This window comes from Rhamphochromis sp. 'chilingali' (assembly GCF_963969265.1).
Source record: "Rhamphochromis sp. 'chilingali' genome assembly, chromosome: 16".
NCBI classification, from domain to species: domain Eukaryota; kingdom Metazoa; phylum Chordata; class Actinopteri; order Cichliformes; family Cichlidae; genus Rhamphochromis; species Rhamphochromis sp. 'chilingali'.
Genome location: NC_137943.1, coordinates 12,922,668 through 12,948,996, shown reverse-complemented (window position 1 = coordinate 12,948,996; position 26,329 = coordinate 12,922,668). Strand labels below are relative to the sequence as shown.

The window sequence follows — 26,329 nt, the reverse complement described above, 5'->3', positions numbered from 1 at the left end:
GTTAGTAAAGGCATACTATGGCTCCGGACCTGGGTTTGTAACTGTACTTGGGGGGTTCTTTGGCCAAAGTTCAAAGACACTTGTATAGCGCTCTGTATCTCCCTCATCTGCTCCTGTACCTGGGTAACACACTGCTCCATCCTCCTTATTCTCTCCATCTCTGGTGAGCCATCGATGCCAGCGATTTGGTGTATTGGAGTAGCTGCGTTAGTGTTCGGTGGAACTGGGTTAGTCGGCTGTGGGAGATAGGTCCAGATGAAGTCATCCAGATATCTTGGAGCCCTATGTGGTCTCCTTTGCAGGGCACCTTGTTGTTCTTCATCATATTGGGATGTCGCCATGTTAGGAAATGCTGTAATTAATCCGGCTCGAAGGACCACTTGAATCGGACATGTGTGTGCTTAATAGACTGGCAAATTACAGCAGGATTTTCCTATCCTCGGTCAGAAGGCACAGGTGACTTATATGATGAAAGAGAGGGTCCACAGCAATGATAATTAGGGTTCTTTTAATCCAAACATCTCCAGAAGTGAATTCGTGTGAGTATATGTATATGTGTGTGTGTTTTATCATTCACGCACACGCACTACACATGTTCAGTACAACAGCCCAGCTCCACCAGCGCTATCAAGGTGGACCAGCGCAAACACAAACAAGGGATGGGAGGAATGTACCATCTTAGCAGTGGTTAGAGGGGGTCTGTGGAACAGTCTATATACACAAATCACAGGGGTTTTCTACAATCTGTTTAATGTCCTCTTCAGCTTTGCTGCACTGCATCGTTTCATTTGTGTGTGAAACTGATGTTTGCAAGAGGTTAAAGCTGCAGCAGCTCTTACAGAGAAATGTTATCGTTTTAATGTGTGTTTGGGCTTGTGGCCTTCATCACGGCCATCATAAAATATTGCATTGTTTTAAACAGGATGAGAGGTTGTAACAGTACTGGTGTAGTACAGTGCTGTGCAAAAGTCTTGAGCCATTCCTCATTGCTTTATGTTCTGCTTTGAATGAACCAGAGTTTCTTGTAATGTTTAAAGTGCTCTAGGGTAACGGTTCTCCAGTTTTTTGAAGGTCTTTGAAAGTTTTCCTTTGGACATTGGCTGCTTTTTCACTCATTTTCAGTTGCATCTTTGTACCTGACCATTTTCACAGGACGTTTTTTTCTGTTTTAAGCTACACTAATCTATTAACCATTCAAACAAAAGAATGATTCTAATCTAAGGATGGACCAGTGTTATGTCTGTACATAACAGGCAACTTGGTAAAGAACCAGTTTTAAATTGTGTCTTTAGACTTTGTCAATAGCAGCCTGTTGCAAAAACACATAATTTGTTCCCATTCCTGTAGTTTAATCTATAAAAATGTCAACAGCATAGTTTGACGGGCATAACATCCTCTTGCATCAAGGAGATTCCCAGAGAGCCATAAGCTAAAAACTTGGCACAGTTTCTGCCTGGGGTGCAGTGTTTCCTTAAAAAAAAAAAACTGGGAAAACTGAGCTTGTGGAGTAAAAAGAAGAGGTGGCCTAAAACAGTAGCTACAGCAAATAAACATTATCTGAAAGTCACGTCCTTAAGAAACAGGAAGAAACAGGATTTTTTTTTATTTCGTTGTACCTGTGACAGTTCTGAAGTGATTCAGTGAGGAACTTACACAGGATCTGGGAGGTGTATCTGACCTTTTAGTTGATCCATCTGCTGTTCACTGAAGCCTCATCAGAAATGGTCTCAGTTGTCAAACGGCCATTCTTTAAAAAAAAAAAAAAAGGAAGCAGGTAAAATAGGTATAATGTTTGCCGTTTTACATCAGGAAGAATGATTCTTGAATAGTTTGAACCATTTCATTTAACCAAATAACAGTTTGTAGTTCCTCCACCAGGTGGGCATTTTTCAAGCAACAATAAAAACTTGTCATTTGCAACATCAGATCTATTTTTTTTACTACATTAAGTTAACCTCCTAAGACCCGAACTCTTCCACGGCATGCATTTTTAATTTCTCTTTGATATTTGGGCATATTGGGGCCCAATGAATGTAAAAACAAAGAATTACCAGATTTTTTTTTACCTTATTTTTGTTTTTATGAAAAATAAGAGCCACATATGAGGATATTTGTTTAAAAGTTTGATAGAACAGTAGCAGTATAATGTCCTCGTAAGTGGATATCAGGCCCTTGTAGAGCAAAATTGAGTATTTTGGTCTAAATAACCCAAAATGTGATGTCCAATCAAAAAAAAAAAAAGTCCCATTTATTGATTTTTTATTATGGACACATTGTAAAAGAACTTTCTGCTGTAGATGGTGAGGGGGAAAGAAAAAGGAAATCCTGTCATTTAATTATTACTTTTGTGTGACATGAACAGTTGTAAGGGATGTCTTCTTCAGTAGGACAAGCTGCAAAATGCCCAGCAGACTGTATTGGAGCCTTCTGCCAGGCTGATTCTGGCCCTCGCGCCTCATGTTTGACACCGATTTTACATCAGTAACAAGTGTTGGGGGGGGGGGGGGGGGGGGGGGGGGAGTGCATTAGAACTATAGGAGCAGGTTGTTTGTAATCATGAGCTTTCTCCACCTTCCCCCAATCCATCAGGTCAGAACAGGTTCAGCAGGTCTGTTTAATCACGCCCAGCATTACCGTAACTCAGCTGAGCATCACAGGAATCCGAGAGTACGTCAGTTATGAAAGAATTCAGTGTGACAGGACGTGTGACAAAGTAGTTAATTGTTTCACCGAGTACACTTCACTGTCTCGAGATAAACTGCAGGCCTAAAACTTTTTGCATTTTCAAGAGGCTGTACAGAGACTGATGAACAGCTGTTCAGGAACGGCCTAAAGGGAAATGGTGAATTTAATGACTGACATCAAGATCTGTCTAAAAGTTTGCAAGTGAGAAGTTCATAAATAATCTGACCAAAGATTTCAGATCAACAAGGACAAGACCAAGTCTGTATGAAGCTTTTTTTAATTATACACAGTGTTCCATTCGTTTTCCTTTGCAATCCTACCATACACACACAGGACAGACAAATTAAGTTAATCACATTACTGATTGCATTTGCAATATATTCCCTGAGATGAACACATTTTTCCAGGTTCACATTTTGAAAGTCATCACATTTCTGTGGGTGAAGTGCAAAGCGACACGGGGGAATGACAATTTCCAGACACCAACCTAATTGGGAGTGTTAGAGGCATAATATTTCTAAGACACCACACCCAGGTGAGGCACAGATGTGACAAACAAATGTGAATATCAAGCCCTCATTTTCTGCAGCTCCAGGTCGACAGTTGGCCCTGGATGTCACAGGTTTGGGAGCCGCACAGCTTCCCTCAGATGAAAACATTACACCTGGCCAGTTGTGCGTACCCTCATATTGTAAGTCAGTCAAAAGTGGTCAAGTTTTGTTAAGGATTATCACTGCTGTGCTTAGTGCCTTTTTGCGCCTCCTCACTGTGACTCCCCTCCAGCAGTTTCAGCATTTCCTGTATGACAGCCTGGAGGGCCCTACCCAGATCCTTGCCGCTGTAGGGTTTTGCTAGAGGAGGCACATGGACAAAAGCAGCACGGCCCTTTCCCAGGTGCAGAGATGTGTAGTAAGTGTAGTCACACAGGTACCTGCAAGGGGCCAAAGTAGGTGGATGTTAGAAAAACTTGCACTCTGTAGCAAAAGTCAGGAGGAGGAACTGATGGGAGATGCACTCAAAGTCTGTGTGCCAACTCTGCAGTAATGGATGTATCCCCGACTGCAGTTTGTAGCACCAGCTTTAAGCATTTAAATAGAATAATGTGCACATATGCCTTCATTTTGTGATGAGATAAAACACACACTTATCGGCCCTTGTTATCAGCTATGGATTCTGTCTGTTGGGCCCCGACTGCAGCATTCAGAACAGACGTGTAAACAAAAGCTGTGCAAACACACCGTATGTTTGCTGACTGTATGGTACCGTTTACTTTGAAAGATATCTTATTGTGTTCCTTTGCTACAAAAGGCAGCCACCCATATACGGTGGCTGAACACACCCCGAGTGTGCAGGTGAGTTATTTATGAAACATTTTCAAAAACATCACTAACCTTCCGGCATCCTCAGAAGTGGACACAGTGATGCCAATGCCAGCGTCATTGACCCTTTTACAGATTGTATCCATGTCTAGGATTGATTTTATGCAATCCGGGCCGTTCTCCACGCAGCACTGGGAGGCCGGGCAGAAGCTGCAGTTGTCTGGACGCGTGTAGCCCTTATTATGACCGCACCGTTCAAGAGTGACTGTGGTGGCTAATCCAGAAACACCGACATGCACCACCAGCTGTTCACAGGAAATCAAACAGGAGACACTGGTTCATTTGGGCATTTACTGTATACTGTGCAAAAGTCTTTTGCTTCCAGCAAGCAAACTTCTCATATTTTAAAGTGCTCTGGAGAACTATTACTCAAGACTTTCTTTGAATATTGACTGCTTTTTCACTTATGAGTCCAACCCTGACCATTTCCTGATTAACTAACTCAGACAACTTGACAAAGCACCACATTTTAAATTTTAACTTTTGGCACTTTGTTTACTAGAGGCCTGTCACAAGAACAATTATTTTGATTTCTATATGCGCTAATGATGACAGCTGACAGGCGTAAAAAGCACTGTTGCACCAACAAGGCGATTCCCACTAGTTCTCCAAATGGTGTGCAAATTTTGAGGACAGTGGAGATGAAAGGGTCAAAGTGGCAGAGCCAAAAACAAGGACCGAAATGATTCGTATACTGTTACTGAAGCCACATCAGAAATAGTTGTCAAGTAACCAGTCTTTGAAATGTTTGGTTCAAATCATTGTCAGGGTGGAGAAGGCCAGGAGAGAGGTTCAACAGTGAGAGTCAACAGCCTGTAAAACAGTAGACACTCTGCTATGATTCGAGTCTAATTAAAATTTCAATACCACCTGGAAAGTGTATGGCCACAGTCATGGACTGGCCTCCGCAGAGCAAGGACCGCAACATTTTTGAAACTGTGTGCGATCATCTTGATAAAGACTGGAACAAAAGGCAGCCAACATTCAAAGAAGGAAAATGCTTTGAATGTCCTTCAAGAAACCTGGAGAACTACTCCTGAAGAAATAACAAGAACACTTGCCTAGAAGAGTTCAGGCTGTGTTGAAGAATAAAGGTTGTCACGTTAAAACTTTACACTGTTTTTGCCTTACATACTGTGCTTCCACATGTTTCTGTTAAATCACTACACTCATTTCCAGTTTTCCTAACAAAATGTAAAGAAATGAGTGGCTCAAGACTTTTGCATAGCACTACATGCATACAAAACTCCATCTGTAAAATAGTGTGCATTTCTTTGAATACCTGTGGCTGATTCTCTTTCCACAGAGACGGCAGTAGGCGCTTAACAGCCTGGTATTCAACGGGCATCTCACACACATACAGATCTACTGCCTCGCCCAGTCCTAACCGCTCCAGCTCCTGTGAACACACCCAGTGCTTATGTACAAGATAATTGCAATTAGCTTTCCAGGCAATAAACAAACATGAGCACAAAGTGACAGACCCTTTAATCCACAGCTTTGTGCAATATGTATAACAAGCCCTTTGTGAATTTACTAAAGCATTTTTCCATATATGTTCATTACAAATTCACTTAATTTCTTACACTTATTCAATTCAGGGTCATGGTCAAGCTGGAGTATAGCAATTATAACCCCTGATCTGGCCTGTTAAGTGTAATTGGCCAGTGTATATGGTGTTCTTTTGTATTCATTTGTTGCATTTTATTGAGGCATCCCTTGCTTCAAAGCAGGACTTTCCCAACTTTGGAGATAAATTAAACCGTTTTCTTAATCATTAATCTCTGATTACCTGTACAGCAACCCAGCTGGAGTTCACGGTATGCTCAGCAAATGGCTCAAACCCTGCAGAAAAATTTTTTTTTTAAAAAGAAAAAAGAATCAACTAATTAACCACATCTGTGGCGAGGCAAGCAACAGAGACAGAGTGCTTATCTTTAATGGAGAGCAGGTACAGGACTGATGTTAAAAAAAGGGACCCTTCATTTAAAGTGTAAAGGTTACTTCAAGTTAAAAATTAATTGCAGTAAAAGCACGTGACACAGTGAAGAGAAACGGGGTGATTTCTTTGCCATTATCAAAGCCAGGAGACAAAAATCCTTTATCCCCGACAGCGACATTACTCTCTGCAGCGCGTTAACTTTGAAAGCAGAGCCATCATCCATTCATGATGTATTCACGACAGCTCAAGTGCAATAGTAACTGTGCAGCTCAGACATAAAGAACTCTGAGATATAACAGCTCTGCAAAAAAACAAAACAAAAAAAAAGACTTGCAGACACACTGTGCCTATCTCCAGTCCTCTGACCAATCAAGAGCTCTCACCTGTGACAACTATTTTCTTCTTACTGGCCATTGTCCTCGGTTAATGTGACTGGAGCTGTGTTAAATGAGCACTAACAAGGATCCCAGGATTGTCTGCGCTTTGTGCTGTCTTCTTCTTATTCACAGCTGAAAGGAAACGGCACACAAGACGTGGATGGATAATACTGCCATCTATTGTTTGGGCATGCATCTCTCGCTCTCCGCAGCAGCTCATACTACACATAAACGGGGGGGGGGGGATTTGTGGATTATTTTTTTCTCCCTTTAATCGGGAAATAAATCAGAGACAGGAGGAAGCTGACAACAGTCATTTTTAATGCGTTTTAATGAAAGACAGTGCAATTCGAGCCACGGGAATACTGAAAATGAAAGCCAAGCATCTGTTTTGTATTTATAGATTTAAAGTTAGAGAAGTTTCAGTTGAAAGGAATAACAAACATGAACACCCTCTCTATTTTTTTTTTTTTTTTTTGGGGGGGGGGGGGGGGGGGGGGGGGGTCTTGCCAGCCCCCAAGTCCTCAGGTGAACATTTAACCCCCAACCAGCTGCTCCGGTGGAGCTGCTCAGACGCACGGTGAGTGGAACAGGGTTTTGCAGAGCCTTTCTCCCCAGAGAGTCAAAGTCAAAGGACACTTCTCCGTGACTTACACAACCTCTGACACGGCCTGTTTACCTGAGTGTAGAGGACAAGCTTTCTTCTCGGTTTGTTGTTAGAAAGTCACGGCTAATCTAATTTTGCCTTGCAGGAACAGCCCTTCTTTTTTCATTCTCGGTACACTGTGCGGTCCACACCCCTGGGTTGCGAAATGACTCACACATTCTGGACACTGCATCCTGTGTAGCTGGCACAATGAAGAAAATGCGCTCTCCATCGGTGTTGGAAACATTATAAAGTGAATGCTTCACAAGATGTATCTCATTCATGTTACTGGCGCTGTGGCTACAGTCTCCATATCAAACACCCACACGCACAGGACACCTCCACAGACCTCCTACACAACCTGCACTGCAGTCGCTACCCCGCCCCTCCCTCTCTCCTTCTCCCGCCTCAACTCATTCACCTTTCTCTCAGTCTTGCCTGCGTCACTCACCGTGTCTCTGTTGCCACGGAAACTAACGATGCTCTGCTCTGGTGCTGATGCAGGCGGGCTGTTGACGTCACCGCTGAGCGGTGGGCGGAATAACAATGTTTTGCTCGACCGCAGGGTCTCAACTCGCTGATATACTGTACTGCAAGGATGCTGTATTTGTCTCTCGTACATCTCTCTGTTTATCCCACTCTGCTCTGTGAGGCTGTGAGGGTCTAAAGTACATTCGCCAGCCATATGAGTCATTTCATGCGGGTAAAAAAAAAGAAAAAATAATATTATAATTGCAAAGTAGCTGCACGCATTTTTGTTGAACAAATACATTCGGCTTTGGAGACCTCAGAAAAATACCCTACATAGAGTTTGTTTTCCAGCAGCCACTGATGGACATGTAAGGGCATTAACATTTCCACAAGTTACTTTCAATCACAGTGCACACTGGTTTCCTCCATTTACTTTCAACGTTTCCTTCCCTTTTCTCGTTTATGCTCAGTTTAACCAGGAACACCATGAGACATAATGCCTCATCTTAAGTCTGGTTTATATGAAAGTTAACCGTGATCTCTGAGCCTTTAATCAGGTCTAATCAGAGTGTGATGAATAAATAACGCTGTAATCTGAATTTGAACTTTAACCAACACAACGAGATAGCAAGCCTGCTCTGCTTCCACTTTTCTATTCATTTTCATCTATTAAAAACCTTCTTTTGACTGAGTTGGAGGAACATTTTCAGCAGAGCCTGCTGCGCTCTTCTCCCTTTCCTTGGCCTTCGCCTCTCACACCTTCCCCGCCCAGTCTCTGCTCACTTCTGGCGACCCTGAGCTTTTTTATGCTATGACATCAAACCACAATGCATTGCACTGTTTGGAGTTTACCTAATGTCTCCATGGCGATAAAGGCCGGCTCTGCCCCTTATTCAAATTGAACCGGAAACCAACGTCATTTTGGGCCAATCTCCGCGCTCTGGAGTGACATAATGGAATTTTTAGGGCTAGAAAGCGAGCAAGGTCTGGCGCTGCGCAAAGCAGTCGTGCCATCGGGAAAAGACCATATCATATAGAGGCACATCAGAGCCCCAACAGGCACAACAGCTTAGTTGAAGTGGTCGACCGAGTGATAAGACGAGAAAGGAGATAAGGAGACCGGAATACACCAAGTAAGAGTCAGCTGATTTCCTCATGTTTGGATGTGACTGTTGAACAAACGTTAATGCCTAACGCTCAACACTCCCTCTCATGAGGGTGTAGAATGGAAACAAGCCTCTACACAGGCACCGTGGTGAATACTTCGAGGGTCTCCGGTATCTATTCCCAGAACACGATGATGAAGAAGGACATTAATCTGAACCTAGACAATCAGAACTCCGAACTCAAATCTAACCCGCTCCGGGACGCAGACGGACTTCTCAACTCCTCAGACTTAGGACTCCTGAAACTAACCTCTCCGGACCTAGAGCGACTTATTATCCAGTCCAACGGTCTAGTCACCACCACCAACCCGACCTCCCAGTTCCTTTACCCAAAGTCAGCCAGTGACGAGCAGGAATTCGCGGAAGGTTTCGTAAAGGCACTGGAGGATCTTCACAAGCAGAACCAGCTGAGCGAGACGGGGTGCGTCTCTGTGGACAGGCTGGAGCTCCTCGGATCATCCAGCGCAGCAGGCTCTGCCAGCCTTCAGGCATCAGACCTCCCTGTGTACACTACGCTGAACGGCTACGCGGCCAGTCCGCTCGGAGCCACCACCATTAACTATTCCACGGACACCATTCCCTTCCCGCCGCCGCCGTCTCATTTGGCTACCGCGCAGCAACAGGCGGCCGCTGCGGCCGCTCTGTCACGACTCCAGTCTGTCGGCGCTTTGAAGGACGAACCTCAGACCGTGCCGGACATGCAGAGCTTCGGGGAGAGTCCTCCTCTGTCCCCCATCGACATGGACAACCAAGAGCGCATCAAGGCGGAGAGAAAGAAGCTGCGCAACAGGATAGCCGCCTCCAAATGTCGCAAGAGAAAGCTGGAGAGGATCTCTCGGCTGGAGGACAAGGTCAAGACCCTGAAAACGCAGAACACCGAGCTGGCATCCACAGCCAGCGTGCTCAGGGAGCAAGTGGCCCAGCTGAAGCAGAAGGTGATGAACCATGTTAGCAGCGGGTGCCAGCTTTTACCAAACCAGGTCCAGGCTTATTAATTCCAATAATGGTGCTCTTTAGTTGATGTTTATTACTGCTACAAATGTGGCCCGAGGATACAGGCCTGCATTATAAAGAACATTTGTGCCCCGTGTAACAGAAAATCCCTTTCACGAGACGCTTAACGCGAAGCCAGTGTGGATGCATCCTCACGGCTATGGTTGGGAAGCATAAACAGAGACGTTTACACGGAAGTGAACAGGCTTCGATAAGAGCTGCAGGTCAACTGGAAAACGAAAGCTGGTGGGGACTACAGCTTGCAGTGTTTTGCAGCAAACAGACTCACTTTGATGTCCTTATTCTGGGAAAGCCATGTAGCAAAGTGCAATTCACTGAACTGGTGTGGCACTTATTTGTGTGTAAGCTGGACAATCTCAACGTGGGCGCAACCAAAACACCGGGGTGTCACCAAGTGCTGTCATCCACTGTGTAATATAATGCCTTACTTGTTTACAAGCACTTAAAAATGACAAATATCTATATTTTATTTACTGAAACATTTCTTATTTTACATATGGTCTTATTTCATTGTTTTGGTTTTTTTTGGAAAAATGAACACTGCATGTCTTGTCGCTTCTGTGTACAGTAACCTTTGTACTTTCCTTTATGATGGCTACTCTTGTACTTCTACTTGCCAAACTTCCATGAATGTATGTGTATGTGCTGAGAAACTCCATGTATCATGTGTAATGAACGAGTCTACAAGACATTATTAAATTCACTACATTACTACAGCTCAAACGTTTTGTTTCTTAATAAGAAGACAGCCTGCTGATAACAGTTTAAAGGACTTACACGACATCTTTTCCACATATCTCTTTTTGCACAGTTGACACTGTGGGTGTTGTATTAAGTGCTGTAGAGAAGCTGAATCAAACCATAGATGGTCAAACAACTCAAAGGGCAGAAATGAACACATCATTGTAGTACTGTGCCCTCTGCTGGGCACAGTACAACTTACTCTAAACCATTTCTGAGCCATCACATGTGCACTTCTTGTAAATCACCCACACTTTGGGAGAGGTTGTTGAATCCACACAGAACTCCAGCTTTGAGAAGTTGTTTATTGATTCCTTATTTTTAGTAAACCTGGCATTACACAGTTACAGCACAATTCACATTCCTAATGCCTGACGGGCAGAAAGTTCCTATTTACACAGGTTATATGTAACAGGGTGAGGAAAGAGGAGGAGGAGCTGGACGGGAGGATGTGTTTTCCTAAGTTATTAGCAAGTTTACAGCTGCAGTAAGATACACTAACCAAAATTAAAAAAAAAAAAAAAAAAAAGGACAAATGTGGTAAGAATCACTTTTTAATCAAGTGTTCAGCATATTCACTTTATTCCCAAAACACTTTTGATGTTTGGAGCTGCTGCACAGAGTAGAAAAACTACCAGACAGGTTTGATAGCACAAGTCCAACAAGCAATGTTTTTGGCTTTAAACACATCAGCAAGACCCTCTTTATAGAAACTGTACATTCAAACGCCCGAGTACAGTGCTCAAAAACTTTCAGCGAGGCTTCACTGTGCTGACGATGGTCAAAAAAACAAAACAAAAACAAAACTGTTCTATGCTCAGCCTAGCCTTAAAAGTTACATAACTGATATCAAAAGACAAACAAACTTCCCACCAAAGTCATGTGGACATGAGCAGAGGTTTTACACTGGAATGTTTAACTTTCCTCTCGAGGAATCATCTTAAGCTTTGTACACTGTGCACTGTAAACACACATCTAAAAGCTGGGACAGTTTAGCGATTGAATACTACTGAACATCTCTTAAAAAGTTGAGTGCAGAACACAACGCGTAATCTAGGAAGAATACTACAAATAAATTAAGTTATAAATAATACAAAATAAATAATTCATGTGATGAAGCTATGTCTTCGCATGCCTCAGCATATGTCTGAATGCACGACTTACAGGTTTGCACTAAATACACAAGCAAACAAATCCCTTAACCTGAGCCTCACAGAAAGAAAGGGAGAAATAAGAGTCACAATTTAACATGCTCAAAAACATCATATTCTGTCAAAAATAAATACGTAAAGACATAAATATCATCTACAAAGACATAAGAGGCTTCCTGGATATGGCAGGACTGTGCTGCACCAGTGCTCACACTGAATCACATGCCTTTCTAGTGAGTGCACGCTGCACATTGTACGCATTGAATGAAAGTAATACAATGTGCAGGGGGCTGTGGGCTTAACATCTGAAACCTTTAGCCCCACCGGGTACCTCCAAGTATCTTAACTGCATGATAGGTGGGATTTCAAATCAGACAACAGCTCATACAGATAACCATCCAGTCAACCAGAATCCATTAAGAACATCAACGACATGCACCTCTTACTACAGCACAGGAATGAATCCAATATCCAAAATCATTCTCACTTTAATATATTATATATGCATTTCACCTTTAGAACATTTATACACTCTTCAGTTAGCGAAATAGATCCTGTATCCTTTTATTTTGTCCTGTGTTAAAAAGCAGCAGTAACAAAAAAGGTTAAAAAGAGGCTCTGTTGCTTTTTTTTTTTTTTAACGCCGCATTAACATACTCTCCGAGTCTGCTAATAAACATTTGTTTAAAATTTCTGAGACAGGCCTCAAAGTAATTATATATCTACACTCATAGAATAAAGAAATGCACTTCTATTACTACCACTTATTTTCAAAGTTAACATATTTCATAACAAAACTAAAACTGACACACTGTATGCCTATGAAAAGTTTGCACTCAGGTGTTTCCAGTGTTGTAATGGTGAAGTGATAAAGACTTGGTAGGAGAACAATAGGCTCCTGATTCTCTGTCATGGTGCTGAGTACAAGCCAGCCGAGAGTTATTACAGAACAGTAAGAAGTTGACACATGTGCACACTAGCTTAAGTCATGGGCTTCTTTTTTAAAGTTGTACAACCACGGTTCCTATGGTGGCATGCGCATCTTCTACATTAGTCAGCTATACCTGACCATATGATCAAATTCAGAAATGCCTATACCTGCATCTTTTAAGGTGGAATGCACAGGTTCTCTTAAGTGATGTACGAATTTCAACCTGATTAAGCGTCCTGTTAATCTTGGATGCAAAATGTTATCAAAGTAAATGAGTCATACCTTTTCTGTTGACTTTTGTTTTGTTATGAACTACACTGGGGATAAATAAAGTCTTTCTGATTCTGATCTGATTTAGTATAAAATCTCCCTAAACAACAGGATCAGTGCATTTTTAGACTCCATGAGCATAGATGTCTTGATTGGTTGAGTGATATGCACAACTTGCTATTTTTCCACTAATTCCCTAAATTAAAGAGAGAAACGAGCTCTCAAACAACCCTGTAAGGACACCAAACTAAAACACAACTATGACAAGATGATTTCACATGCTCAAAACCACACCTGACCAATTCAAAAACAAAAAAACCATCAACCAACACAGCAACAAACATATTTTCAGTGGAAATAAATGTCGAGGAATTGCCAAATGATTGGTATCTATTTAGGTCTGAGGCATTGGTGCTGAATGGGAGTGGAGGCTGGAGGAGAATACTGCTCCTTCACAACCTTTTAGAGTTCAACCCAATCACAGACACATTAAAAATAAGGAATGATGTAGCCTTAGCCTGACTGGCCTTTTGCAGTTCTGTTATAGTGCATGTGCAGCTATTGAAGACTTTTTACGATGGTAACCATGTTAAATGTTCTTTACCCCTCTGACCAAATATGCATAATCTCATAATTTCTGTACTACTGACAACAAAAACTTTAAGAACACCACATCTTTGGGGGGAACTGGCTGATGTGGACAGTAGTTGTGGTGTAGTGAGAGGGGTGGAGAACTGAAGAGCCATCTTGCGTCTGTCTCTATGTATGGCAGTTTCTGTGTGTGGTATGAAAACAAACAAAAAGAAAGCAAAACTCAAAAATAAAACCTAACAAGGTGTGTGGATCTCATGACAGCAGACGTGTGTGTAGCTGTGTTCAACAAGCACAATCCTGATGGGACCTCTGAGGCTGCTCGCTGAGCTGTGGCCCCTGTTTAGCTCCGGTGATGGTGGGGTCGTTGTTATCCAGACTCTCTGCCATCCTCTCACAGATGATGTCCACGAGCCGCTCGAATGTCTGCTTCACGTTAATGTTGTCTTTAGCGCTTGCTTCAAAGAACTCAAAACCTGGCAGAAGGGGTGACAGAGACAGATGCGCCGTGGTTACACTTATTGTTTCAATGTGCAGCTTATCCTCTTAACCCAGTGATCTCATCGTGGCAAGACATATCAAGACTAGTCAGGCAGGCAGCTCAAGTCTGATGACATTTTCCTTTATATCAGAGGACTGAAGAGATTTTAAAACCTGTCTCCCTTTGACTGGTGGTCTGAGATCGAACCAAATAGTCTAAGAGTATAAAAAACATCCTTCTCAAAGCTGCAGCTACTTAGCTTCTTTGTGCATTTCCATGTTTGTAATTTCTTAAGTTCTGATGATCTGATCTCTGTTAAACTTCAGATATCTTGTGTAATGCTCATGTTAGCAGTTCACTTTTGCTTAATTGCCTTTAATTTAGAGTTACAGTACTGTGCACAAGTCTTCAGCCACCCCTCATTTCTTTATGTTTTGCAAGGATAGTGGGAAACGTGCAAAAATACATAGAAAAAAGTATATAAAAAGGCAAAAAAACAGTTCTCCAGGCTTCTTGAAGGACATTCAGAGCTCGTCTTTGGATGTTGGCTGTTTTTGTTCTGTTATCTGTCAAGATGATCCCACAATGCTTCAGTATTTTTGAGGTCTGGGCTCTGGGGAGGTCAATTAATGACCAACAGTGTACTTGTTCTTGTGTATTTTGGCACACCATGGCATTTTATAACATGTTTTCCTTCCTTAAGAATGGCTTCTTGACAGCTGCCCTTCCATTAAGACCATTTCTGATGAGGCTTTAATAAAAGGCAGCTCAATCAACTGGAAGGTCAGATGCATCTCTTAAGTCCTGTGTTAGGTCTGTGTTGATTTTCCTATTTTTTAAATTCAAATTCAAATTTCAAATTCAAATTCAAATTTTATTTGTCACGTACACAGTCATACACAGTACGATATGTAGTGAAATGCTTGGACAACTGCTCGTGACCTAAAGAAAACAAAAAAGGAAAAGGCTATGAATAAGATAGGAAATAAATATGAAAAATTAAAAAGGGTAAATTTAACTAGGAAGGAATAAAATATAAATTAAGGTTAAAAATGAAATAACTGTACAACACAAATTAGAATGAAGGGTAAATTTAACTGGGAAAGAATAAGATAAAATATATAAATTAAAGTTGAAAATAAAATAACTGTACAACAAAATACACAATATAGAACTATATAAGAATGTATGAAGAAATCTAAATAAATATATACACAAAAACAGCAGCTGTACAAGTATTAACTGGAAATGAAGAATATAGTGACCAGTGTTGTGCAATCCACATTATGTCTTGTGCAGTGCAAATATGCTTAAAGTGATTTAAGTGATGAAGTGAAAACAATGTCCAGAATGTCCAGTGTGTGTGTAAGAACCATATGTGTGGGTCAGTACTGTGTGGTGGTGTGATTGAGAGACCGTATCGCCTGCGGGAAGAAGCTCCTCCTCAGTCTCTCTGTGTTGGTCTTCAGGGAGCGGAATCGCTTTCCTGACCTCAACAGAGAGAACAGTCCGTTGTTGGGATGGCTGAGGTCCTTCACGATCTTCCTGGCCTTGGTCCAGCACCGCCTGCTGTAGATTGAGTGCAGGTCAGGGAGCTCGGAGCGGATGGTGCGCTCAGCTGATCGCACAACCCTCTGTAGAGCTCGTCTGTCCTGCATGGTGCTGTTCCCAAACCAGGTTAAGATGTTTCCCGTCAGGATGCTCTCTATGGTGCAGGAGTAAAAGTTCCTGAGCACCTTGGAGGGCAGTTGGAAGTCTCTCAAGGTGCTCAGGAGGTGGTAGAGACGCTGTCGGGCCTTTTTCACCACGGTGTTGATGTGACAGGACCATGACAGGTCCTGCGTGATGTGAACTCCGAGGTATTTGAAGCTGTCCACTCTCTCCACTGGGCACTCGTTGATGACGGGGGTCTGGTAGTAGGGCTGAACGATATATCGCATTTGCGATAATATCGCGACATGATCAAGTGCAATTTTCTAACCGCAAAGGCTGCGATTATACTCTGGACATGTCCAAATTCATGGGCTGCATCCTCCTGAGGCCGCATTTGTAGACCGATTACGTCACAGCGACGCGCCGAAGGCTGTCCAAATTACTACCATATCCCAGAATTCATAGCGCGGCCCAGCCAAACTCCAGTTTCCAGCAATGGCGGCCGCTACTGAGTTTTAAAATTACTCATACTAATCTTCCAGGGTCACAAAATAAACTTTTAACATATTTTCAGGCGAGAAAGTAGTTGTGTAAACATCAAATATCTGCTCGGTTTATCAAGATATCCCATATTTGCAAAAGTGCTTCGACGTTTTCAGAGGCGTCTGCTACCCACCAGCTCGACAGCTAGCCGGGAGCTCGAGGGTTACTGATGCGGCCGAGAACGGCACAACTCCCGGCACATCATTTTCAGATCACCGCGGAGTTTCGCTGCTCGGGTTAAACGTAATATATAAGTCACTTAGACAACCTAAAAATGTTATTGTTGGGCTTTTTTCAGTGTTTTGTTTGTTCGTGAGTAAATCAGTTTGGCTGAGATTAAAGTTATTAGATTAGATAAAATAAAACTTTATTAATCCCCCGGGTGGGTTCCTCCTTGGTTTTCACACAGCTGACTAAACGTCAAACAGAAAACTTATTAAACAGAAGTATGAGACAGTCGAGAATTTACACCAGTGTCTGGTTATATTTTAGATAGCAAGAAGCAGACGGCCGAGTTTATTAAACTCCACCGAGACAGCGGTGACGCTAATCAGAAGGCTAGACCGTCCAATTTCACGCCTTTAAATTTTAAAGGCGTGTTTGTGTGTGTGTTTATACAATTGCTATTATGTTTGCACTTTATGTGTAATGTTACTGACTGCAGAGATCAGTAAGATGTGTGTATTTTTTATTTATTAGTTTTATTTATTTAATATTATTTTTTAATTGAATGACTGTCTAGTAGTTCACAGATGTCGAAAAACTGAGTGTGGTAAAGCCACTGATTTTTTTTTATGTATATTTCTGCAATCTGCACATTGTACTGACTTTCATTTTAATGTTTACACCAGGGTTCCTTGTCAGCACTTTATGCTCAGATGTTTGTAAGCTAAAAATAAACTATTGTGTATGTTCAAATATACTGTTGTGATTGAAGAAGTTAAATAAAAATGTCAGTCATCAATTCATGCATCACCTCATGTCATCATAACAGAGGTCTGTCTTCCAGGAAAGAACAGTTTAAAATTAATGTAATATAGTATTGGCCATACTATATGATGTATTGCTTGTCTTTGTTTAATAATACAGAAGACAAAGACCTTAAAAAATAATCGCATATCGCATCGCAATCGCAATATTGGGGCAAAAAATCGCAATTAGATTATTTTCCATAATCGTTCAGCCCTATCTGGTAGTTCCTCTCCTGCTTAGTGCTGAAGTCCACTACAGCTCCTTTGTCTTACTGACGTTTAGAAGGAGGTTGTTCCTCTGGCACCAGGGGCCCGTTCTTCGTACCTCGCTAAGTAGGTTAGCCGGATTAGATTGTTGACGATTTCGCGTGATCCTGGATCAGTCGGTTCCCCGAAGCTCATCCGGGACTTGCTGTCATAGCAACAGAGCCGTAAGCGTAAACCTGCTCGGGAGCAGGTTTACTTTATGTAAACAGGATTAGATCGCGGCCACGCAGGTATGTCCGCGTCATCATACGAAAGCAACAGCGATATTCCACCACTGTTTCACCATAAATAAATAACATCAATGTAACTAAAGACAATGCAGCACCTGATCCATTTATTGATTTCACACAGGTCATTTCCTAAAAAAGGGAAATGTACTATTAACATTCTATTACATGTATGTGATTATTACAGATTTAATTCATATTTCAGAGTAGCAATTGTAAATTACTTCGTGTAATCAAGATGAGAGACCACGGCTATAAAAGCGAAGGTGGATTTGGGAAGTCTGTCGCAGTCATGTCCTGTCCGTATACGCGAGCCACCCATTGCGGAAGGTGCAAGATTGATAAGGAGAGTCCTCAGAATTCAGCGTATATTGCGGGATAGACAGGATCCTTTAGCTCAGCGCGACAGTGTGCTCATAGAGAGATATCGATTTTCCCGTGAGGGTATTATTCACTTAACCAACTTGTTGACGAGGGGGTGCAGGACCACCACCTGTCTTTTTTTCCTCTGCCCTTTTCTTGGTTGCTGTTATAAACAAACAGATTATTCCAGGGTCTCTTTCCAAGAGACTAAAAGCAATATAAGTGATAAATATTACCATTCTGTAGGATATTCTTATATTTCACTTTTACCTGTTCCCATGTTCTAGTGGGTCCTGTCGTGGCTCTAATGTGAAAGAGGATAAAATATAACATATTATAATATAATGTAATATAATATTGGATAATATAGTGTAATATAATAAATCTACCCTACCGCCTACTGGTGTTGGCCAGAGGGGCCGATGGCGCGATATGGCAGCCTCGCTTCTGTCAGTCTGCCCCAGGGCAGCTGTGGCTACAACTGTAGCTGCCTCCACCAGTGTGTGAATGTGAGAGTGACTGAATAGTGGCATTGTAAAGCGCTTTGGGTGCCTTGAAAAGCGCTATATCAATCCACTCCATTATTATTGTTATTATTAAATTACTTACGAGTTTAATTTGTCAGCAACTTCCTGCCAGCCCTCGCTCCTTGCTTTTGCAGCCTTTGCAGTGTTCCCTTGCGTTCTGATTAAACTCTGAAACTCCTGAAATCCCTCACTCAAGAGTTCTTGCTCTGCTGCCGAAAAATACCGAGCCGAGCGCGCTCCGTCGACATTTTCGCCGACCAATCAGAGGGTTGCCGATCAATGTTTCTACTATCGATGCGTGGCCCCTTTTACGACACCCAGTGATGTCACATTACTGCGTCCAGCTGTACTAATCGTCAACAGCAGGTGTGTTCGGGGAACCGGATTAGCGAGCTCACGGTTAGCGCGATGATTTGATCTTGGATGTGTCATTTGATCTTGGATGTAGTAAGCGACGTACGAAGAACGGGCCCCAGTTCTCCAGATTCCTAATCTCCTTCAGGTAGGCCGTCTCGTTGTTATCAGAGATCAGGCCCACCACGACGGTGTCGTCAACAAACTTGATGATGGTGGTGGAGCTGGTAGTGGCCACACAGTCATATGTGTACAAAGAGTACAGCAGGGGGCTCAGAACACACCCCTGGGGGGCTCCAGTGCTGAGAGTGGTGGAGGCTGAGACATGTCCGCCCATCCTTACTGCCTGTGGTCTGCCAGTTAGGAAGTTGGAGATCCACTGACACATAGATGAGCTGAGTCCCAGATGCTCCAGCTTGGTGGTGAGTGTGGAGGGAATTATGGTGTTAAATGCAGAGCTGTAGTCTATGAAGAGCATTTTAACATAATTCCCCCTTCTAGTGTCCAAGTGAGTGAGTGATGTGTGGAGGAGATGAGAGATGGCATCGTCTGTGGAACGATTTGGACGGTAAGCGAACTGTAGTGGGTCCAGTGTGTCTGGTAGTGAAGAAATGATGAAGTCTCTGACCAGGCGTTCAAAGCACTTCATCACTACTGAGGTGAGGGCTACAGGGCGATAGTCATTGAGAGAAGCAGGGTGGGGTTTCTTCGGGACAGGAACAATGATGGACTCTTTGAAGCATGTGGGGATCACCGACTGAGATAGAGAGATGTTGAATATCTCAGTGAACACAGGAGCTAGCTGGTATGCGCAGTCTCTTAGGATACGACCTGGGATGCCGTCTGGTCCTGCTGCTTTCCTGGTGTTCACTCTTTTGAAGGCTCTCCTTACTTCATGCTCGGAGATGACGAGCACGTTTCCGGTGCTGGCAGTATCTTCCTGTCTGCAGCCGTTACCGCCGCTAACACTAGCATTGTTGGAAACCTTAGCTGCAGCCTCGAAGCGAGCATAGAAAGTGTTCAGCTCGTCTGCCAGAGTCACGGCCGCGTTCGTCATACCGGTTTAACAACATAATCAAGGATATGATTTACCTGCTGCAGACATTTTAGGCCTGCTACATCTTCTTGGGTCCTCCACTTGTCCAGTTTTCTCAAAACATTTTTTGACACACTGAACATCACCATGTTAGTGAAAAAAACTATTTTATGTCTGTCAAATTGGCAGTTTTCATAGATTCAGCTAAAGAAATGGTGACAGATGATGTGTTTCTCCAACAGCCTGCTAGTAACAAAGTGCCTGTCCAAAGAAAAACTCAGAAAGCCTTGAGGACTGTTGTTCAAGAGCACTCTAAACATTATAAGCAAGTCTGGCTCCTTGTATAAACAAGTGAGGAGTGGCTCAAGACTTTTGCACAGCACTGTATTATACTACTACTCTTACAACCTCTCATCCCACTTAAAACATTGTCTGTAATGTTTTATGATGGCTGCGATGAAGGCCACAAGCCCAAACACACATCAAACGATAACATTTCTCTGTAAGAGCTGCTGCAGCTTTAACCTCTTGCAAACATCAGTTTCACACACAAATGAAACGATGCAGTGCAGCAAAGCTGAAGAGGACATTAAACAGATATTAAGCATTAAGTTTGCTCCCATAACGACAGCCTCACAAACAAACAGTCTAATAAAAACTTGGCCATCGGAATAAACTTAAATATTCCTGGAAATGGGAGATACACACCCAGAGTGATACAACACCACACACAGTGTCCAGTTTTCATTCTGACCAAATGACTTACCCAGCTGTTCTGACAGCTGTCGGCCCCTCTCTGCAGCCACCACTCGCTCGTCTTCCATATCACACTTGTTCCCCACCAACAGGACCTGAGCGTTGTCCCACGAGTATGTCTTGATCTGGGTCGACCTGTTTGCAAAAGCAGGATGGTTTAATGTTCTGACTCACAGAATCTCACAAGCATTTTTTGACATTAAAGCAATTTAATCAGAAAATATTTTGACACATCCCTTCAGCACAGAGCTGTGTGGATCTGAGAAGAAAACTATCTAACATACGATCTGCTGCGTTTCTTTCTCGTTCAGCAGTGACATACACTTCTTCCATCTGTGTTGCAAACACAGAGTTAGAAAAACCAACGGTTATTTTTAACATCACTGTGCATTTGTTTGCTGATTTCAGTAATGACCTACTGTAGTCTAATGATGTATTAGACTATCTCCATGTAGTGGAACCACAGCTGTACATCTCAAATTTAGATGGAGGATACGCTGAACTCAAAAGGAAAGCTGAGCGAAATTAAGAGAAAATAAGATTGCAGCTTAATGAGTCACCACTCTCACAGACAGACAATCAGCCGTCCCTCACCAGTCTTGCACAGCGTTGAAGGATTCCTCATTGGTAATGTCATACATGAGGATGAAGCCCATGGCACCCCTGTAGTAGGCTGTGGTGATTGTCCTGTAGCGCTCCTGCCCAGCAGTGTCCTACATTCAGAGACATTTTTGAGAATATGCAGGATTATTGTGAGCAGAGGACAAAGAACACTGACGAGGCACCTGCAATGGATTTGTGGCTGTGCAAGAGTCTCCAAACTCCCATGAGCATTACACATTCTTGTGGTGTTTCATGTAATGAATACTTGGTTCCAGTGTCAGGCTTTATGGCTCGTATTAAGTACCCTTCAAGGGTTTACACAACAAATAAAATGAATCTAGGCACAGAAGAGGCCAGTTCTGGTACTGATTAGCGACACACGATAAGACAGACTCCACTGTCACTAATACGATGGGCAGGAAAAATCTGTATTTTAATAAGCAATAAGGTAAAAGGGAAATTCATGATAACTCTGAATATGATGAAATCTAATTTGTTTGCCAGTTTGAAAAGCTGGAGGAATTCATGTTTAGTGTTAGCTGGCAACGTTCTCAAAATGGATTTATCATTTTGCACGTTTCAAAGTATCAAGCTGCATGTGAGCATGCTAGGATCTGATTGGCTCAGGCAGTGAGTGTGAGCCGCCGCTCAGGTGTCAACGTTCTCTTAATTATAGTGAAACTACACAATGATGAACCAACTATGTGTGAGGCCTTGAGGCGGACTTCAAACAAGTATAACAAGTATGCTTACGGTAAGTGCTGTCTCCATCTGTCCATGAGTATAATTAGTCAGATAAATAGACTTCCTTTAACTTTGAGAAACTGGATTTGCAATCTGCTGTTGTTTTATATAGAATAACAATCATGTAAAAATATGAGTGCAAGTGTGTGCAGCAGTCATATGGACTTAAACCACTAAAAAAAAAAATCATAAACATGCACGCACTGCAGGCTGCATTTGGTTCAATTTAATTAGCTCTCCAGCTGTCCAACTCCACTGCAGCATAAGAAAATCTTGATTTCAGTTTGAACATTTAAAAATTATGTAATGTAGTGGAACTTATATTATAGTGCCTACTGCAAGTCTCATTCACACTATCACGCATACATTCACAACTCAATTAAATTCAATTTTATATACATGTGCAGCTCCAAATCATAACAACAACAGAAAAACCCAACAATCAAACTACATCCTATGAGCAAGCGCTTGGTGATAGCGCAAAAGAAAAGCTCCCTTTTACTAGGAAGACCTTGTGGTTCAGCTTCTTGCTCAAGGATACTTCATTACATGGAATGGAGAAGCTGGGGATCAATCAGTGACTGGCAGACACCTTTCACCAGTTACCCTCTCATTTCCCACATTTATCATTTTAAACCCAAAGATCTGCTTTGGTAACCACTACACCATCTGTACCTACAATCTCACCTCCTGAAGTTTCACAAGGAGCTACAGCGGTATGTCGGATACAGGTTATTACGTCAAAATGGGATTGTAGGAGATAGTAAGAACTTATAAAATTTGCTTTCATTTTCAATCAAACACTGACAGGAGTTAAGTGTGTTCCATAAAGACATACAAGTACTATTTTTGTGCTATTCATTACATTCTCACCCATATCTGAAGCTTTATCCTCTTGTCATTCCTGTAGATGGTCTTGACCTTAAAGTCGATGCCCACAGTGCTGACAAAGGCTGGTGTGAATGAGTCATCTGCATAGCGGAAAAGGAAGGAAGTCTTTCCTACGCTGCTGTTGCCAATGATGAGGATTTTAAACATGTAATCAAAGTTTTGGTCCGTAGACTCCTTCTGCCCGTATGTGGCATTTGCAGACGCCATCTACGCAAGGATAAGCATAAGTAAGTTATAAAGAACAAAAGCTTGAGGAAACAGCGTGCAATGTTACTTTGCATGAAACAGCAGAAACACGTTACAGTATGCACAGTACAACAACTTAAAATACTGCAAACTACATTTGTGCAACCTGAAAAAACGGCAACAAATTTGTTGCAGATGTGTTGTATTTGTTATATTTACTTCCAGCAAATTTGCAGGCCATGTATTCGTGACAGTAACTCCTTAATTAAATAAACAATTCCTCTGCTGGTGGCTGAGAAACTTTATGGTTGGTGCAGTACCCATCAGAACATTTTTCCACCCACTATTCCCTCAGCCAGCAGATCAGAGCTTTACTAACCTGCAAAAAGACAGTTTAATTGTTTTATATACTCCTAGAATTATCTACAAGAGTAGAAAATTGTTTATTAGTACATTTATTTTGCATTATATTTACTGTAAATCTATATCAGAAAACTAATTAGTAACTATATATTTTTTGTAGTGAAATAAATACTGTGTCCACTCTTTAGACCAGGAGTGTCAAACATAATGCCTGGCCCTTTGGATGGCTTTCAAAATTGTGAAGCCGGATATAAATTCAAGACTTTTAACTGTATTTTCACAAGTTTTACAGCTTTTTCTACAAATAAAGAGGTCTCCCAGGGTCATTCATACTACACCAAAGCAATGAAGTTATAGATTTCTGTAGTTTTACAAGTTAACTTCTTATAATTTAAGCTCAAAAAGTCCCACTGGCAGATTTCTTTCATTTACTATAGCAGCATTTCTTTCTCATGCAGAAAAACTGAAGCATACTTCTGAAACGGTGCTTCTTTTTCTTATATTAACATATCTGATTATATTAGCATATCTCTTTCTGTACACTGAGAGAAAGACACATTTCATTGCCCACATAAAAGCGAGCTGTATGTGGCCTCTGATGTAAAATGAGTTTGACATCCATGCTTTAGACTCTCTCCTGCAAGCTGTAGGTACTGTTGCTTGAAAGAGAAAGAGGAGAGTTTCTACCAGCCTTCAGCAAAATTTAGTAGAAATCTGTCAAACTGAAATATGCTGGCACATTAAAGAGCTTTTACTTTATTTTTTTCATTCAGATCACTGCGTAAAAGAAACCCTTAAACTATCTGATTAGATGGTCTGGTGAAAGACTTCTGATGGTATTAAAATGTGAAAATACTGACTGCAAGAAAAACTACAAATTAGTGAGGATTCAGGTGAACTCAGCCGATGGAAACACTGGGCCAATCAACATGGCCAGCAAGCACTTCCATCTAGCTACTGTTCTGTTGAATCCTGTTGAACATGTTGAATTCTATAATTTTCATGCATTTTCCAGTTAGTCTTTAGGTGGTGAAATATTCAGTTTTCTGGCTAAATTTTAACCAGATCAAACAGACAGGAAAAGCATCAGAAGAAAACTACAGACGCACAGAAAAGCCAAATCAGTCTATATTACCCACAAACATCCTTTGAAGCCTCTTTTTTTTCTAAACCAACATTTGTCTGAGTAAGGAAGTCAACAACTCAGAGGCACAGAGCTCTGAAATGCATGTACCACATAGAGATCAACTCTATTGCAGAAAGTACCTGAGCTCTGAAAATAATATGATGCAACAATTACGGCATCATGAACTCAATAAGATGTGCCTCATTTCATCGCATGCTGACATCTCTTGTGCATCAAGTGAGCCTTACAGCAGACAAATATGTTCTGAAAAGGAAATAGTCTAAAAATATAGCCATAAACTTGTGTAAGTTTCCAGCACTACAAGGATGGTCTGATAGAGGGTATTACTGCAATCTTACACGAGATCATAACTAAAAACAGCCTCATGCATACCCCTGATGGGGCTAGATAATGGCATTACGGTCTGTTGCGTGAGATTTTAAGCTACTGCCTTGGATGTATCAGGACAGGAATGAAAACTGATGCAGTTTCGCTCAGATGCTGCGTCACATCCAGCCAAAAACAGATCAGAGACACGAGCGTTTCTACGTCATATCAACATAGGTTGGATAAGAAATGCACGCCTCCACTCCACACAGATAAGAGGCCGGAAGTACTAAGGCTTAGCAGGCTAAGCGTCAGCTAAACTGACTACCCTTTCCCATCCAGGGAGGGCTGGGACCTGCGCGAAGCGCTTGGCTGTACAGCCAATTATGGATGCCCGTATGGTGGGCCAGAATGTGCTTCGTAGGGCATTGTATTTTGGAAACGGCCCAAACAGTAGTGCCCTCTCACATCACGTCGCTAATTTAAATGGCTTGAACCACACCACCAATTAACACCGGATCTTAGCTCCGCTGAGAATAAGCCAGAAATTGACAGGTTGGTTCACTTTAGCTAGAGAAATACATGGTAACACTATAACGCGCTTTCATGCACCTTAGTCACCACGAAAGGTAACAAAGGGGATTAAAATAAATTAACGCATTGCGCATAAAACGGAGGTGTTTCTACAAATAATCTGAATTCGGCTACCTTTAATGCTAACACAACAGCCACCGTTACTAGTATTTATATGTGGCAGCAGGGGCTAGCTAAGCATCCCAGCTATGTCAAATGAAGGTTACTCCTCTTAATTTACGGCTAAACACGCTATCAAAATCTCAGACTATATAACCGATTTATAACCCACATGCTTTCTGCTGCTACTGTCACACTTGACAAGGCCTAGAAATAACAAAAAACGCAGGAATTTACCATGAAATGGGTTTTCTCTTCGGCTTTACTGCAGCGGCTAGCCCTGCTTTGCACCTGCAGTAGCTCTTACGCTTCTTGATTGGCTGCCTCCGGCATAAGCAGTTGCTAAGTGTAAGAATGATTGGCATGAGACTTGACCAATCAGAGAAGAGAAAAGACTTCAACATTGCCAGAGTGACCATACAGCGCTGCGTGCGTTTTCTTTCTTAAATTGGCCAAAAGAGAGGACAGGCTCTAATAAAACAAACTCGGAGAATTTGAGAGTTACATGAGAGTTAACATACATGCATAAACCATCCTGTAGTTTGATAAAGTTAAGTAAAACTCTACTCTAAGTACCACTGGGTATTCTGTGTCTCGAACTGATTAAAGTTTGGTGCAGTACTTAGGTAGGATAAAATACAGAAATAAATATTCATCTTATCACTCCTTGATGTATAGCATTGTGTTTCTTAATTTTTTTTATTACTACATTTTAATTGCAATGTATAATACATATTTTGCACTAATCTCCAAAACTCAGCATTCAGTTCAATACATTCAATTAAAATTGATTAAATTTAGCTTTATTTACATGACACCAAATCACAACAATAGTTATCTCGTGGCGCTTTATA

At 41.9% G+C, this 26,329-nt stretch overlaps 3 protein-coding genes across 5 annotated transcripts; 1 reads left to right on the top strand and 2 right to left on the bottom strand.

Moving 5' to 3' along the window:
• Positions 1–2,920: 2,920 nt before the first annotated feature.
• LOC308383624 (pyroglutamyl-peptidase 1-like) lies at positions 2,921–6,520 on the bottom strand. Of its 3 annotated transcripts, none has more exons than XM_080861666.1 (5): positions 6,390–6,520; positions 5,857–5,909; positions 5,347–5,481; positions 4,077–4,309; positions 2,922–3,616 (listed from the first exon to the last, which is right to left on the bottom strand). In XM_080861666.1, exons 1-5 carry the CDS (start codon positions 6,418–6,420, stop codon positions 3,406–3,408), a joined length of 663 nt encoding a protein of 220 aa, XP_080717792.1. In that variant the 5' UTR covers positions 6,421–6,520; the 3' UTR covers positions 2,922–3,405. The 3 variants fall into 3 exon arrangements, with proteins under 3 accessions (XP_080717794.1, XP_080717792.1, XP_080717793.1); XM_080861667.1 differs by having other exon boundaries at positions 2,923–3,616; positions 5,347–5,463; XM_080861668.1 differs by lacking the exon at positions 5,347–5,481 and having other exon boundaries at positions 2,921–3,616.
• A 1,636-nt stretch (positions 6,521–8,156) lies between these two features.
• LOC308383438 (transcription factor JunD-like) lies at positions 8,157–10,396 on the top strand. The gene has a single exon (XM_080861392.1). It carries the CDS (start codon positions 8,726–8,728, stop codon positions 9,659–9,661), a length of 936 nt encoding a protein of 311 aa, XP_080717518.1. The 5' UTR covers positions 8,157–8,725; the 3' UTR covers positions 9,662–10,396.
• Positions 10,397–10,712: 316 nt separating this feature from the next.
• Positions 10,713–25,805, bottom strand: rab3aa (RAB3A, member RAS oncogene family, a). The gene is made up of 5 exons (XM_080907090.1): positions 25,713–25,805; positions 22,763–22,987; positions 21,137–21,255; positions 20,553–20,677; positions 10,713–13,840 (listed from the first exon to the last, which is right to left on the bottom strand). Exons 1-5 carry the CDS (start codon positions 25,713–25,715, stop codon positions 13,650–13,652), a joined length of 663 nt encoding a protein of 220 aa, XP_080763216.1. The 5' UTR covers positions 25,716–25,805; the 3' UTR covers positions 10,713–13,649.
• Between the last annotated feature and the right edge of the window lie 524 nt (positions 25,806–26,329).